Here is a 17079-nt window from a genome sequence, read left to right as displayed (position 1 = left end):
TATTTTTTTTCTTTCTTTTTTGGCGATGAGCTGTGCTCTGTGGTTTTCGTTGGACCGGAATACTTGCTGGCTCCAGTAGGACTTACCTCGCCACACTCAAGGTCGTGATTGGTTGCTTCGCAACGTCCAACAAGTTAAAAACCGTTGCCAAGGTAAAGGATCGCCTCTTGTCCCTGACTTGGAGGCCACTGTGGTCGTGTGAGGAGAAGAAAGGATCTATGCTCCCGAAGCATGTAACTTTTTTTAAGAAAAAGGTAATATGGAGTGCTACATTCTAAGTTGCTAGCTGCCCATCATCGCTTTTATAATCGTATCTAGATCGGCATTAGAGAATCCCCTCCACAGCACAGAATTTCTTTTTCCCCCCGCCATGATTGCTATGGCACTCCGCAGGAAGTAAGGAGTAGAGACAGATTAGGGTAGAGAGAACTGGAACTTAAGAAGGAAAAATAGGATGTTTTAGGAAGTTCATCAATTCATCTTCACCAGATCTGGCTGGGTAGAGCTGGAACAACTTGTGGAGTAGTAGACTAGTAGTACTTATAATTACAAGGAGGAAAGCAATCTTTGTTTCGTAAAAAGGAAGGTAATATCTTGAGCGCTTCATCATCAGGGTCACATGGTACACAGCGTGCAATCTGTTATTTATTTGGAATCTAGATGATGGGGTTGGGTTTTATGGGCACGAGACAATGGGATTTGGATAGTTTTGCTAATTTATTCTATTCAACATTTCAGCTTAACCGATACGTTGCTTTAGTATTATCTTAAGTCAAACTTATCTAATTTTAACCAAAAATATATCAACATCTGCAGCAGCATCAAATAAGGTGTTACCAATTTATAGTACATTGTGTATCTATGAAAGTAGCTTCATGCTGTAGATACAAACTTGATCAGAATTAGAAAAAAAATTGACTAAGAACAAAACTAGAATGACTTATAATTTGGATGGAGGGAGTACGTGGTAATCTACGAGTGGTTAATTCATTTTTCAATTGCTAATACCATGACAGACTTGCGGGTGTTCAAGATAAAAAGTAATAGCATGATTGAAGACAAAAAAAGAACTTGCAAGGTAGTCTGGAAAAGTAACCCATAAAACAAACGAAGGTAAGGTAGGGCATGTAAGCAATATGTTGAAGTACCGTATCTAAATATACACTACCATTAAAAAACAAGAGCTGTACGTTGCCTTCCATTCAGAACCTCTCCATCATTTTGTGAGAATTAAAGCTCATGCAGTATCAGTCCCGGAGTATCCACCTCTTGGTAACACGGAAAATGTTCAGAGAGTTGAACTGTGCAGCTCATTAGGGCTTAGCATGGCCCAATAGTTTTGTTAACTTTTTCGCCTAGGAGCTTGTTCTTTTTAACTAGATATTATACCTAGATATTTGTGTCTCCTTTCATCCTTTGACAAACCGGTGGAGATGATATTGCCACGTTGCGTTTCCCACGCCGCTGATCGGCAGCGCCCACTCGTGTTCGACAATTCATCAGAAACAGAGGGGGGGGGAAGAAAAAAAAAAGGTAAATTGGAAGCATAACGTGTTCGGACTTGTGTGTGAATCGGAAAATCCCACGGCCCGCGCCGCGTACAGAAACCCGCCGCATTTCCCCGAGAGCCATCCTGGGCCGCCTGATCTCGCACGAACGCCTAGGATCGCGACCGGCCGCCCTCCCGCAGCCGATTCCGATTCCAACTCCAACTCCAGCCGCGAGCCGAGCCCGATCCGTCGCCTCATCCGACCCGCACCGCAGATCCCTTGGTTTGGTTGCATGCGGGCGGCGTTAAAAAATCCGGAGCCGTGCTGGCGCTGGGAACCCCCCCCTCCCCTCTCCTCTTCTCGGGCAGACGGGCACCGCTCGGCCTCCCCTCCGCGCAGGCGCAGCCGCACAGCAGCAGCCAGCCGCTTCGGGATCGGGACGCGGGGAGGGGAAAGGCGAGTCGTCGGACGTCCACGGCAGCCTCCCTCCCTCTCCTCTCCGCCCCGCCCCCGCGTTACCCTAGGCCGGCCCGCGCCCCCTACCGCCGCACGATGAGCTCCTCCCCAGCCGCAGCCGCAGCCGCGTCGTCGCCGCAGCCGCCCGCAGCCGACGAGGGCGCGCGGGCGGCGGAGGCGGTGGCCGTCGACGAGAGGGTCGCCTCCCACGTGGACCCGTTCCTCGTCGAGGCGCTAGATAACCCTCGCCACCGCCTCGTGGGTACGTGCCGACCCCGCCTTATCTATCCACTCGCCGTCTCGCTCGCGATTTCGGTGCCGTCGGGTCATGCGTACGCGGATGTGATGGTCGCGGCGGGTCCGCGCAAGCGGGCTGTGGGATTTCGGCCCGGATTCGTGCGTCATGTCCCTAGGGTTTGTGCCTGCTGCGTTCCAAAGTAATTGAGGATTAGAGTCTGCTTCGGTTTGATTTGCCTCGGTAGGAGCGATGTAGCACGGCTAGTGCGGGAATTCTTACGAATTTAACTTTTCCGATTTATCTCTCCTTTAAGCTCGTTGTGTTGTGGTGGCTTACTTAATTGTTGCTACTTGCTTGGATGCTGATTATGCTTTGTTTTCGCTGTGCAATCCTGTGGTAATTTTTCCTATAGTTTAACTGTTCAATCGGTTCCATATATCTGAAAATTGATGGTAATTATGGGTGGAAGCATGATCATTGCTGTGGTAGGGCTTTTAACTGCGCTAGACGAAGCTCATTTTATGACGCTAGCAGTGTACTGATGTAGGGGGAGGGATCTATTCCATGAATGGAAATGGTATACGGACAACAATTTGCTTCCCAACCACATACAACTAAGCACATCACCTTGGATTTCCTACTTGCCTTGGGCTATTTGATGTGCTGATGAACTATGTGATCGGCCGCTCAATGGAGTTGCACGCAGGTTGTACTGATCCGTGATCCATCATATGCATAGCATTGCTTATCTATGAGCTAATTTATCATGTTTACACCTGTGTCCCTATCTAAATGTCCCTAACTAACTCACCACCCCTATCCCCTGCATTTTCATACCTTAAAACCGTTTCGCTGTGAAGTTTGTGCTTTCGTGTACCTCATCTAAACTCCTAAGCATGTGCCCTGTTTCTCACTGCACCTTTATATACATAGTAAAGCATCTTATGCAACAAACACTAGATATACCTGAATCTGCACCATGGAAATTGAGTTTTGATTCCTTTTTATTTGCCATATTGTTAAATTGTTGTTCAAATCATCTGTTTATCCATTCTTTGAACTTCATCTGTAAGGCAGAAATGGAATAACATTGTGCCCGTCTGAAAATATCCTATCAAGGTAAACTTAATGAGGAGCATATTAATATAAATAGCTGAATTTGGGCAGTGAGATTGCTGTTATGGCATAGATCTTCTAATTTTCATTTAGTTATTGTATGTTTGAAAAGTATTTCTTCTGGTTTGAAGATAATTGCTGTTCGATTGAAGATTAATCCTTTTAACTGGTTTCTTCTACAATTCTTGTCACTAGGTAACTATCCATATTTAGTCTTATATTTCTACATAAACATTCTGGTTCTCTCTTATTACAGTTTTACGGATGGAACTGGATATACAGAAATTTATGCAGAACCCTCAGCTGCAAGAATTTGAATTCCAGAACTTTCCAACTTCATACCTTCGCTGTGCTGCTCATCGTGTCGCACAACATTATGGCTTAGAGACTACAGTAGCAGATAGTTCAGTAGATGGTTCAGTTAGCAAGATAGTTGCAAGAAAAACACCAGAAAGCAGATATCCTCTGATTGCTTTATCAGAAGTTCCCAGCAAACAAGCAAGAAATGACCATGAAGCAGCAGAGAAGCTTAAGTTTGTCATCTATCAAAGGCCCAAAGCATTCCAAAATGGCACAGCTGATGCTGGAAACAAGAATGGTGCACCTAAAACTGTTGAAGAGAGGATAGAGGAATATAATAAAGCGCGAGCACGCATCTTCAATGGTTCCATTTCTGCAGATACTGATGCTGCAAGTGTTTTGGGAACTCTTTCCACTGGCAGAGATGAGCCAGTGAATGTTGAGCCTTCTGCTGATGAGATCAAAGTCAGCACAATGAACAACCGTTCCAGGGTTGCAGTTTTCAAGGATACTGAAAAAGATCGTAGTGACCCTGACTATGATCGAAATTACAAAAGGTTAGCATATCCATTAGTTAATTCTTGTTCCCACTAAATTATGTTGATGATGGGATGGAGTAACATATATCCTCTTGCAGGTATGTTAGGAGCCCAGTGCCTGACTTCAACCTGAGCCCAGGTGCCTTCAACTTTGTTGTGCCTCAGTTTATGCAGTATGGTGTTGGTTATGTGCAATCTCCTGGCATGTCCACGAACCAGCCTACTGTGTACTTTGGCCAACCTGATCTACCGATGGGGTCATCTTCTGGTGCTGCTGTTTACCCACACTGGCCAACCCCAGCAATGATGTATCCCCATTGCTATGACAACGCTGGACCCATGATTTCCCAGGTGAGCATATCACTCAGTTTTCACACTGTGCATCATGTGCAAGGTTCAGTGCATTCTCAGTGCACTGTGCACCTTAAGATGTAGTGTCCCTGTGATTGCAACACTTAGTAGCCCAACTAAAGGTTTCCCATTTAGAGTTTTAGACTTGGATAGCCAGCAAACATATTTTGTGCTCACGTGCATTTCCTTTTATAATGCTCTGGTTTTGGGGTCATGACTTGAAGTGTCTATCCTTGTAATATCAAAATTGACCTTAGTTACAACATGCATTCTTTTATTTCAAACAAATGAAAACCTTCCAGTTAAATTCATTTGGGATCATCTCTGAAGAAATGACAAGAATATTTTCTTGTTCTTGCAGGTTCCACTGTACCAATCCTTCAACCATGGTTAAGAGATTCTTCTTTCTGGGAAGTGGGAACTACTCTCTGTTGAACTTGCACTGTGTTGTGTTGTTAAGTGGAGTCTACTTCAGATTCGAGCTATTTCTATTACAAAACTTCAGTGTAGCGTCGAACGTAGTTTGTATAAGGAGTCTTAATTCGTTGAAACTATTATTGTGAACTAGTCTGGAACTGGTGGTGCTTGTCTAATGTCCAGTGCTCGTCTGCTCAACTCTGGTTTAGGGCCCCTAGAACAGTGCTGGGTGGATAACCGTGAACTGCGTGGTGTCTGGTGGTACTGTTCCGAGGCTGGTCATTGCCTTGCCAGCGGTCATTGGTTTCCTAGTCTGCTATTCTCTGTTCGGCAGTCCCGTTTACTTGGTTGACCATTAATAGTAGTTCTTAGAGTACATGGTAGACTAATGAAGTTCGAGATTGGAATCTGTCTTTACTTGAAGGCAAAAGTTAAATAGTTCGCGGGATGGTAGGGATGCGAGTAGGTATCCCATGGTGTTTGGCAACTAGGATCCAACGGTGTTTCTTAGGCAACTAGTATCCAACGGTGTTTTTTAAGCAATCAGAGCATGTTGCAAGGGTCCCATCTTTGGCATAGTTCGACCATCCTCCATAAACTGGTTCGGTCTATAGTTAAAACAAAAAAACACCACACCAGTAGATCGATTTACCATGGACGCACGTCGAGGACAAAATATGACAGCTTGACAGGAGTACAGGACCGAAGCTGAATAAAATGCTTTTGAATGTGCGGTTTTTTGTTTAAGAGGGAAAAAAATAAAAGCCCAAACTGGTAGATTGGCAATTTGGCCTGGTACAAATCTGGGCCGCGTACTCCGAGTAAAATTGGTCCCATACATATAGTTCAGGCTTCAGAGGCCACTGGACGACTTAGTAGTGCTCGCCTGCTGGGCCGGTCGGGCCGCACTCGAATACGCAGAATAAGCTTGACACAGCAGGCAGGCCCAGCACGCAAAGCAAAAGCTTGTCATCTTCGATCTCACTCCACCTCTGTGGGCACCGGTCGCCAACCAATACTTTTTAGATTTCCAGTTATCGTTTCTACATTCGCCAGAGACATACAAGTACACCTATTTAAGGTCGTGCCACTTGTTAGCGTTCACAACTTATTTGGTTTGTGCCATTGAAGAATAAACGCAATTTAATCAAGATACCATTTGGCATCGCCAAAGGACCGGTTTTTTTCTAGATGGATAAATTTTTTTATTCCAGCTTCTACATGAGGTTTATGCTCAACTAGGCAGTTAACTTGTAGTTTCCTCGCAAAAAAAAAACTTCTTTGTACTAGCTTACTGAGCATTTGAGCTTGTGTAAAACGACAACTTTTCATGACCAGAGGCAGTAAGTTTCAGACAATGAGAAATAAGTACCATGTGTAGCCCTCGTCTCTGTCTATATCACTTGTATCCTAATGGTTCTTCCAAGATCCAAATCGAACCCAGCTTAAACTACTGGTAGATTCCGGCTGCCCCCAAATCCGCTGCACCTGCGATCAAACATGCCGCAGACAATGTGCCCGCCGCATTCTTATCCCCTTTCCCGCGATGCATATATGTTTAAGCCCATATCCCCGGACTAGACTAAAGATCAGAGCAACCGCTTCCCCCACCACCAAGTGGCGCGCATTATTTAAAAAATGGAGGAAAAAACGCGATCAGATTCTCCCCGCCGCGCCAATGGCGAGGCAGGCGGCCATGATTGGCAATACATTGTCATATCCTATCGCGTCGTCTCGTGGATGGGTGCGTGCTTACATTGCGGGCGCATAAACTAATGGCGGCGGGGCGCGCGCGAGCGAGAGCGAGATCGATGGATCTCGGCGGAGCCGAGCCGAGCTGAGATGATCCCTCGCTGATGAACAGTTTAATGCCCAGCATCTTCTGGCAGATCATTATCTAGGAGGAGATATTCTGGTAGCTGCACTCCGTAGCAAGAAGCATCTGCTGTCCCTGCCTGGCAGATATGCTCCGGCGACCTGTAGGATTTGGGTGTGGTGGGCCGGTTGGTGTGGTGGTGATGCCCGTCAGATCCTGTGAAGCTTCCTGCTGATGCAGGTCACAAGAACACCCATGTTGACATGTTGTTGCTTTTTTTTTTGACATTTTGTTTATCAACTGAACCGAGTTAGAGATGGCAGTTTAACCCGTGTGGTCGGTAGGTGGCTTACCTGCACCTGCCTGCCAATGGAGGGCAGGGCACAACTGCACAAGGGACGCATGGCATGGGCCCTCGAGTATTTTAGCTTTGGCACCATACGGTATTGGTGTCTCGACGACATCTGGAGCAATATTTATAAGCCTGAACCGACAGCGAGAGCATGACCTTACAACGAACAGTACAGCACTACAGCAGTAGGCCACTAAGCAGCTGGGCAGCAACTGGATCCAGGGGCGAAGTCAGACCACAAGCTCACCGAGATCATGTCTATCAAACGACGAGGTCATCAAGCACTACTAACAACAAGTATGAACAGTGATTTTCCTTTGTATTTTACAAAATTCTTTAGGGTCGGCGGACCGCGGTGAGAAGCTGCAGCTCCGCCCCTGACCGGATCAGATGTGCGTCTGACGCTACGCACTCAGAAAGCTTCTTCACTGACACCAACCAACCCCTGCTAGTATAAACCACTGGGCGGAGCTGTAAAATATAGTTCACATCATAACGAGGAATCAGACCATCTGGTTTCTGACTGGGGCACTGGGCGCTGCAGCTGGAATGGACTAGTGAAATTCACTGGCATCTTGTATGGGCTTGTGCTGCAGCGACATCTAGCATCTGCCTGTTCTAAAATACTGTTCTATTACCCTTCTGCGAATCCTCCTCCTCTGTTGAACTAGCATAAGGATTTGCAGGGCTTTTACTGTATGAATCAAAGTCCCTGGACTATTCCCATGAAAAAAGAAAACTTTTCCTTTTATATATGTAGAGGAAAAGATGGAGTTAGGGATACGGTTCAACAGCAAACGTACAAAGGTGATGCTTTCGTGGGATAAGACTGACCTGGAGATTTTCTCCCTTATTTTCCTTTTATTCGAGAAGACGACAATTTCCGGAAAACAACCCCAATCTTGTCAGTTGTCAATTCCATCTATGCGCTACGATACAGATCTGGCCATCTCCATACAGAAAGTGCCTCAATCTCTGAAGATGTACAGTCGTACAGAACCTACAACCTAGCTACGAACATCTAGCTTTGTGGTTCAGATATCCTGAATCTTTTCCTTCCGAAAATGCAGGTATCCTGAATTCATACCAGTACATTTAGTATCCTGGGTCCTATATACCCTTACGTTTTATCATGTATGAATGATGATAGCATGGGATCAGTCTCAGAAAAACCAAAATTCAAACCGAAGAAACCCAGGTTTAAAATCAGATAACGACTTTCAACTCGGCACTTAAACTCTGCCAGCCGTCACTGTTCACTATTACTCGATCCTAACCACCACTGTTTAGAAGTGTGGGAAAACTGAGCATCAGCAAAGCATGCCTGTCCCCCCAGTCCATGAAAGCGCTTTCAGCCTCTCGCGACGATGGTGACCAGCAGCAATAAACAAATGCCAACCAAACACGCAGGCTGGGCGTGGCTGGCTTGGCTTAACCTGATGGCTAGGCGATGCTTAGCTTCCAGTCAACTTTTTATCCTGTTCTCATCTAGAGGGATGAGAGCTGATGATGCATCAGCCTTTGGATTAAACTACAAGGGATCACCAAGGGAATGACACTTTTTCACGTCGCAAAGCAAGCATGTCCGCACTTGTTTATTCGCTGCGAGAACACAAGTGAAAGCTGCAGTTTACTTTGACCGGACCCAGCAGGCTCGACTGTGCGTGAAAGTGAAACTTTGGGCCTAACTTCAGGGAATTTTGCAAAGCTTTTTGCGAGTTGGATTCTCCAGACGAATCTCCAGATGCTGTGCCCACCAATTACTTACTATCATGGAGCATGCAGGCAGGCAGAGTTTTAGTTTTTATACAGGCATCTACTGGCTAGTGCTACTGTCTCTGATCTAGGCCCTCCTCTCCTTCAAATTGCAAGAATCCAAGGTTAGCCACTGCTAAAGGCTGGACCAAGAAATTGTAAACTACCATGTTTACTTTTAACTTTATTAACCCAATTCGAACAAAGCAGGAGTTAGCCTGAATTAGCATGTCCTGTCTGAAAAGTTCTTTAACTGGAACCATGTTCAGAGTTCAGAACTGATCAAAGGTAGTGTGGAGAGGGTTAGAGGATTCAGTTGTGCCACATCAATACCTTATACGAGCAGCCAAACGAACAAGTCTCTGGTGTCAAGCCGTCCTGTCCTTCTCAGCGAATAAAATGGAAAGAATCTGAAGGTCGCCATCCCCGGACAAAAATCGCTGTCGCTATGCAATCTCCATCCCAGCTGATACCTCCAAACCTTCCAACTCCCGGTTTGTTTATTGCTAGTGCCAAAGCCAAGCTATGTCATGCCATATCGTTGTTCATGCATCGATCTACCACCGCATATCCGAACATGAGCGCCGCCGTACCTGCAGGGTTTAGAAAATAGCAAATCTAGGTTGATGCGTGCCTAAAACTATACTAGTTAGTTCATTAGGTGGTGACGATAAGGAGGAACAAGGGATCAGTGACTTTGGTGATAGGAAAAGAACAAAAGGAACAATGACTTGCGGTTTTAAAAATTGTTAGGGATAAAGAGGAAGAACTCTTTGATGGCAGATTGTTTAATCAAGGCGATAGAGATTCGGAGTCGATCGAAATTGTTTTCAGGGCAAGATGTGCTACATATGTGGGGGGAGAGATACTTAATTCTTCAATCATTACTGAAATTTTAGGCTCTCCCATTTTTCTAGGATTGGCACTCTAGCTTTGAAACGGAACCTATTGGATGGCTTTGACTCCACTAGTTTTTTCTTCGCTGAAAAATTCGCTGCTCTTTTCCTAAAAGGAATTCATTATTGTACTCTACGCGATTGAGGGGTCGGATTCCCCTAGCAAATTTGGCTCAGTATCTCTTTTATTGAAGTTGTGATCTTAGCAGCCGTTGATCCAGAACCGAACAGAACAGAGATTGACAGGCGGGTCCCACGCACAAGATGCTGAGGCGTCGTCATCCTGCTGCCCAAAGCATTGGCCGAGCTAGCTGGCCAAGCTAAGTCCACCAAAACTCTTATCCGAGCCCCTGCGCGTGTCCCTCGACGTCCCCGTCGTCGACCCACCAGGTGTTCAAGTGGCTCCCGACTCCCTGAGAAAGCTCAAGCACGGCTTCGGAAACCGGAACTTAGAATGGGTGCCAATATCGTCCTAGATGGAATGGATGGATAGACCGGTGGAGCAGTAGCAGCCAGATAAGCATTGCTACATGTACAATCAACACTGTTACAAGGCCAAAAAAAAAAAGAGTCCACAAGAAAACAAGTTATTTAGACCGTTCAGGGCCCACATGTCCGTGACTAATGTGCACGGTATACAGACTAACTATAGCCAGTACATGTAGTCTTTTTTCTTTCATTGTAACAGGAAAGTGCCAATTTGAGGTCACTGAGTGCTGCGTTAGTGTTGAGGACCAGCAGCATGCTTGTACTCGGGGGTCCTAACGCGTGCTCTGCCTTTTCGTGATGGATCGGCGACTAGCGCAACAAGCGCACAAGAGTGGAGCATGAACTGGGCAGCACAAGCAAGCAAGCAAGCATGCACCATGCCTGAATGCCGTTGATCCGATCACGCGCCGCCGCCGCCCGCTCCCCGCTCCCCCCGGCTTTCGTCTCCCACGGCGATCTCGGGCCCCCGAGGATCAAGGGGATTTAACCTTCGAATCCACACCACGTTTTGGGTTCCCCCAGCAGGCGAGGCGACGATGATTGGGAGCTGAATTTGGCTGCTGCGCCCTCCTTTTTCCGCGAGAGCATGCCTGCCGGAGGCCCTGCCCTTTTTCGCCAGGGCCAACGTTCTTGTGAAAAGGAGTGGCGTAGGCCTGAGAAAAAGAGGGAGCCTTTGCCTACGGGACGAGGAAAAGGTGCCTGGATATTCTGTGGGTTACCGTGCCATGGTACTCTCTTCAAGAGTCAAGAAGAACGAGCTGAGATTTGGGGCAGCGCATGCGCAGCACGTATTCGCAGGATGATCTCTGCGGGTGACGTCTCAACTGTGCCCGGTAGTGTACTTGCCTACTACTTGGGATCATGGACGCCATATGTCATCAACTCACCATTCCCGTGTTTCGTAGTATCGCATCTATTGCTGAGACCGACGAGAAAGCATGGTTGTGGCGATGCATGACATGGAAACCAGGTAAAATTCCTTAGTCATAAGATGTGAAAAAGATCTTCTAACCATTGGATATTCATCTAAATCAAACTATTGTCGCCCACAAGTATAGCAACCGCCACTTCGCTTCACCAAAATTTGAAAAAAAAAATTCAAACATCCTTAAAGGGGTATTCCATCTGTTTCAAAATATAAGAAGAAATTTGGCATCCAGTCGCAAATGATCAAGGGCGAAGCTGCCTGAACTCGTCGGGGTCCGGCGACCCCTACGAAATCTGCAAATTCCTATATACTCCCTCCATCCTTAAAAAATAAGTTATCTTAAGAATTCTAGAATAAATTAACAAAAAGATAAAATGATCATGTTTGCCCCTATTTATTATCTATATTTGGCACTAACTGATTCGTGCATGCACGTGCACTTTCTAAATAGGGTAAGATGATTTATTTTTTAGGACAAATTTTGAATCCTAGAATGATTTGTTTTTTTGGACGGAGAGAGTATAGTACTGTTATATCAGTATTTGACCCGTCATCTCAGTGAAGCCGACCCCGATGGCAAGCTCGGCTGGCTTCGCCCTTGCAAATGATATACTTTGATGTTAATTTCTTTTATATTGTAGATATAATCCACTATAAGATGAGCACCGTATGGTACTGGTTCAAATATGAATAAAATTATTCTAAAGTCATATTCTAAAATTTAGAAATTTTTTTGAAATGGAAAATCTACAAAATTTTAGGTCAAATGTTAGTACAAAATTATAGAGTTTGAATCTCGCAATGCATGTGCGTTTTATAAAAGTAGGGGAGAGTACTATATATCTTTGCTAATTGTATTGTGTTGTGGCTTCAAGGTACTGTATCTTTACAAAATCCCTTGTTATGATTTCAACACTTAGTTTTGAACCACTTATCTCTAATCCAAGTCTTTTCCTCTTACTTCCAAACACTTAATTGTTGGATTAATCTCACAATCACTTGCCTTGCTCATAGTTTTCATGGTATCATTATTATTTTGATGCCATCCCAAACGTCTATCTCAATTTCCAATAAATCCATATAAAGTGATTTTAACATACACTACTTAGAGCAACTCCAACAGCCAACAATCTAGGTAAATCTATTTGGCTGGGTAAATTTGGATTAGGGGTGGTAAAAACTCCATCCAACATACTCTCCATCTTCCTCCCCACGCTATCCCGCTCGGCATCTACACGCCTCTGCTAGCCTTTTTTGCCGAGCGCCCTCCCCTCGCCATCTTCCTCCTCCTCCGCGCGCGCCTGTTCCCGCGCCCTCCCGCCCCCTCGCGCCGGCGGCGCTGGGCGCCATTCTCGCCGGCGGTGGGGAAGGGAAGACCCACGGGCTGCGCACCCGGACGGAGCCGGGGCGCTCGCAGGTGCGGTGCGGGCCACGCAAGGGCTGCTCGCGACGAGCAACGGTGGCAGCAGGAGTGGCTGGCGCAGCGGCGCGGCCGTTCCTGGCAGCTCGGCGAGGGAAACGGGCAGGGACGGGGTCGGACAGAACGAGGAGCTCATCTGGAACCGATTTGTGCAGTCGGAGGGCGAGGAGGAGCGGTCGGAGGTAGGGGTCGATGGTGAGGGAGGAGGTCGGGCGAAGGAGCAACTCCGGCAGGCCACAGATGGCCGATTCCGGCCGGGAGAAGCTCGGGCGAGGGTGGTGGAGTACGGGCAAAGGTGCAGGAGGGGGTGGTGCAAGTCCTGGTGGGAGGAATCGAAGAATGGCGGCCCGAGCTGGCTGGGGTGCCGACGGCGATGCTCCTGCTCGGTTCAAGCCGAGCAGGAAGGTTTGCTTCTGGATGAAGGGAAGAGGAAAGGGATTAATATGGAGAGTTATGATTTGGAGATTTTGTTGGTTTACACCACCATTACGAAGCTCTCTATTTTTTTACAGGTTTTCTAAAACTCTAAATTTAGCTAGGATTATACCTAAGCTTTTGGAGTTTCTCTTAAGTCCAGGTTTGGTACAGTTTCTTGGAAAGCAGTTCCGGATTCTATGGGTTCCTGTATACTATAGTATTAACTGCTCGTTAAAGCCGTTCACAAAATGAACCGGACGATTTGACCGGCTTTTGAGAGCAGGAAAAAGCTGGAGACCTCCCAAACGGACCCTTAATACTTCTAGCATGTTGGATATGTACTTACCAACACGTAGCCTCTAGCCTTCTCACTTCAAGCATTACCACCACACCACATCACCACGGGATTTTAAGCATGGCGACGACAATAAGATATATATTTTGATGAATATCAAGGGTGTCTATATATGCAACATGTATGAGTATAATAGCTTGTGTTCTTGGTGATTCCTTAGCAAACATTTTTCTTGTTGCCTCGTCAAGATGTAATTGTAGGGCGTGGCTTCTCCCCTAAAACATTTCCAAATCAATCCCTCTTAACTAGTAAATCTGAAAAAACAATTCCTCTCTTATACAGTATAACCTTAATAGCACAATAACAGCCCCAGTCAATCCATGCGCCACCACCGATCTGGCCCTCCAACGGATAATTCTTCCTGTTGTTGGTGGTAGTCAACCGGTGACCACGCGCACGTCATGGATTACTAGCAAGAACAGGAGCCCTACGAGAGCGGACAACCGTTCCCAAAAGAATAAATGCCATGCAAACAAAAAGGCAACGCTTTCTCAATTATTCACTCCCTCCTCTCTTCTTTTTGCCATCTTTCCGAAACAATGGTTGCAAGTTGCATGCTGGACGTGCGACTTGACTCACTGTTTAAACCATTAATGCTCCCTTTTTGAAATTTTTGTATTCGCAAAATTTCTACGAAATTTCTTTGTTCCAAACAAGCACAGGGCTACTACACCTCAGTGCTAGTAGTAACAAGTTGGTTTAAACAGATCAAATCGCTCCCCCCCCCCCCCTCTCCCCTCTTTGTTCTTTGGAATTTAGCAGCAGCAGCACTCGTCTGTACGCATTAATGCGCACACTCGCCAGATCCACGATCCTAACCAGCCCAAGCAAACTAGTCTAGATTTCCAAGAGAGAGAAGAGAGGACACGAGGTATGATCCCTGGCGACATGCTCACATGAGCACAAACCAAACTCAAGTTAAGATATCATCGTCATCATCACCCCGTCTGATTCTCATCTCACCCCCACCCGATCCCACCCCTCCTCCCTGCGGCCGCTGCAGCTCCCCACTGCTGCAGGGCCCCATCTCGTACTGTGATCAATCAATCTAGGAGTAATCACCGCAAGATCTCATCTTTTTTCCTGCTCCTGATTCAACCGTGATGGTTAGCCGAATTCATGCTTCCAGTACGCGCTCCGGGGTTTTAGGAAGAAATTGATCCTTGGAATTTTTTTTTTCTCACTTTCTCTGTCATGGGATGGGGTGGGAAGAGGAGGGTGTGGGGTTGGAAAGGGGAATAATAGATGATTGATGAATTCAGAATTGGCAAGGCAACAAGCGAACAAGCAAACAAAGGAACCAAGGATGGCACAAAAATAGCTTTAGGGGGCGGGGCGGGCAGCGCACTAATTAAACTAGCCCAGCGCACCACCCGCAAAACTCACTCGCCAGATTCTCCCTCACTCATCATCGGCGCCCGAGCTGCGGCACCAGCAGCAGCTAGAGAGGGGCTAGAGAGAGAGAGAGAGGGGCGCGGAGGGAGAGGATATCATGGCACAGCAGCAGTAGCAGCAGCAGCAGGGGGGAAAGGCCCAAACACACACACGAGAGAGAGAGAGAGAGAAGGGTGGGAAAGCTTGGAAGAAGAGAGATCCACCTCGAAGTAACCCCTCCTCCCTCCCTCCCTCCCTCCCTCGCTTCTGCTGGAGACCTGGAGCCGAGTTGAGTCTACTGGTGCTGCTGCTTGCTGCCCTCGACGACGGGTCGAGTGAGCTCCAAGAATTGCTCTGCTCCGGCGAGGTGAGGGGAGCAGGGGAGGAGCGGCGGCCATGAGGGAGGAGGAGGAGCCCAGCTGGTTCGCGCGCTGCGAGGAGCAGCTGCCGCGCCCGGACGAGCTGATGCCGCTCTCGCAGACGCTCATCACGCCCGATCTCGCCGTCGCCTTCGACATCCACTCGCATGGCGGCGGCGGCGGGGCGGGCGGCGGCGCGGGGGGCGGTGGGGCCGGCGGCAGCGGCGGCGGCGGCGGCGCGGGCGGCCCGGACATGAACGGCGGCGGCGCGTCGTCGGCCGCGGGCTCCAGCGGCGGCGGCGGGGGCGGCGCCGGCGACGAGCCGGCACGGACGCTCAAGCGCCCGCGCCTCGTGTGGACGCCGCAGCTGCACAAGCGCTTCGTCGACGCCGTCGCGCACCTCGGCATCAAAAACGCCGTGCCCAAGACCATAATGCAGCTCATGAGCGTCGACGGCCTCACGCGCGAGAACGTCGCCTCCCACCTCCAGAAGTACCGCCTCTACCTCAAGCGCATGCAGGGACTCGGCGGCGGCGGCGGCGGGGGCGGCGGAGGGGGCGGCGGCGCGGGGGGCAGCCACTCCTCCGGCTCCGGCACCGACGCCGCCACCGAGCACCTCTTCGCCACGGGGCCAGTCCCCTTCCTCCCGCCCGGCCACCGCGCGCCCGCCGCTGCCGCCGCCGACCCGTACCCGCCCTTCGCGCCCATGGGCCACCACCACCACCACCACCACGCGCCGCAGATCGGCCACTTCCACCACCCCGCCGCCCGGCCACTCGGCCACTACGGCCCCGCGGGCGCCGGCTTCGACCACGGCTTCCTCAGCCGCGCGGTCGGCGCCGGCGCGCCGCCCGTCGGCCCGCCCGGGATGCACCACCACCGCATGATGGCGCCCGCCTCCTTCGCCGACGACATGGACCTCGGATCCCGAGGCGGCGGCGGCGCCAGCGGCCGCCGCGAGCTGACGCTGTTCCCGACGTCCGGGGACCACTGAGGCCGCCGGGGGGATCCGACGGCGACGGGCATCGGGCTGCGGGCGGCCACCTCCGCCCTCGGGTACATAAAATTCGTTCGCTTCCTGCTCTGCTTCCCACAGATCGGCATCGAAATCGAGCGAGGCTCAAACCACATCTCATAGAGTCCAAGAATTATTGGGAATTAGCAATCCATCCACCCACCCATGATCCGTGTGTTCCGTAGCATCTCGCCGCCGCCCCACCATTGTTGCTGTTGATGTTCGTGTACTGCTCTGCTGCTATTTGTCATGTTCTCTCCCCCTTCCATTGTTCTTGTTGCTGATGACATAAAGTTAGCCTTAGAGATGATATTTAGAGGGTACAACAAAATTGTGTCTACCTACAATCTAGAATTTTTTCTCGCCTTCGCCGTCGAAGAACAGCTCAATCCTCGCGATTGCGCCGAGGATCCGGGGTCGAACTGCTCTGTTCTTCTTCAGTGATGCAACAACCATTGCTTCAGAGCAGCGACCCCCATCGAAGAAGTGATGCAACCATTGTGCATCACTACTAAGAGTTCCATATGGATACAGGAATAAGCAATCCCAAGGCGGCACGCCCTGAAGATCAATAAGCTTGAGGATTGTATACCGGTATGATAAAATTCAATCTTGCTGCGGGAGTCAAATCATCTGCGAGGACCACCAAATAGAGAGATTCAGATTTCAGAGCATAGTCTGCTGCTCTGCCAGTTTTCTTCCTTGCACCTCCTCTGATGGAGGTAGAAGAGTATAGTATGATATATGTAGCATGGGCTGGGATAGTGTTGTCACATTCTCTGCTTCCGCCTCCCGAGAACTCTGGAGCAGCTCAAATTGGAGTTTGTTGTTGTTGTAGCAAATTGTAGCGACCGGTCATCTGTATATCTGCGCAACTTAAAAGAGCTTTGTAGCACTGAGGAAAAGATCTGGTTCAGTCATGCTAGTACAGTGGGATGCTTATGTTCTTGTATGCTAGCACTGTTCTCCGGCTCCGATCAAGTCAGAATCTTCATA

The 17079-nt window shown here is 48.6% G+C and overlaps 2 protein-coding genes across 4 annotated transcripts; both read left to right on the top strand.

Moving 5' to 3' along the window:
• Positions 1 to 1821: 1821 nt before the first annotated feature.
• LOC112885909 lies at positions 1822 to 5218 on the top strand. Of its 2 annotated transcripts, none has more exons than XM_025951605.1 (4): positions 1822 to 2208; positions 3557 to 4157; positions 4238 to 4490; positions 4852 to 5218. In XM_025951605.1, the coding sequence occupies exons 1-4, from the start codon at positions 2043 to 2045 to the stop codon at positions 4882 to 4884; spliced, it is 1053 nt and encodes a 350-aa protein (XP_025807390.1). In that variant the 5' UTR covers positions 1822 to 2042; the 3' UTR covers positions 4885 to 5218. The 2 variants fall into 2 exon arrangements, with proteins under 2 accessions (XP_025807390.1, XP_025807391.1); XM_025951606.1 differs by lacking the exon at positions 1822 to 2208 and adding an exon at positions 2860 to 2890.
• A 9290-nt stretch (positions 5219 to 14508) lies between these two features.
• LOC112886379 (transcription factor MYBC1) lies at positions 14509 to 17079 on the top strand. Of its 2 annotated transcripts, XM_025952273.1 has the most exons (2): positions 14523 to 15579; positions 15744 to 17079. In XM_025952273.1, exons 1-2 carry the CDS (start codon positions 15106 to 15108, stop codon positions 16266 to 16268), a joined length of 999 nt encoding a protein of 332 aa, XP_025808058.1. In that variant the 5' UTR covers positions 14523 to 15105; the 3' UTR covers positions 16269 to 17079. The 2 variants fall into 2 exon arrangements, with proteins under 2 accessions (XP_025808059.1, XP_025808058.1); XM_025952274.1 differs by having other exon boundaries at positions 14509 to 16196.

Source organism: Panicum hallii, chromosome 3 (assembly GCF_002211085.1).
Source record: "Panicum hallii strain FIL2 chromosome 3, PHallii_v3.1, whole genome shotgun sequence".
In the NCBI taxonomy this organism is placed as follows: domain Eukaryota; kingdom Viridiplantae; phylum Streptophyta; class Magnoliopsida; order Poales; family Poaceae; genus Panicum; species Panicum hallii.
This window is presented reverse-complemented; position numbering and strand designations above follow the sequence as displayed.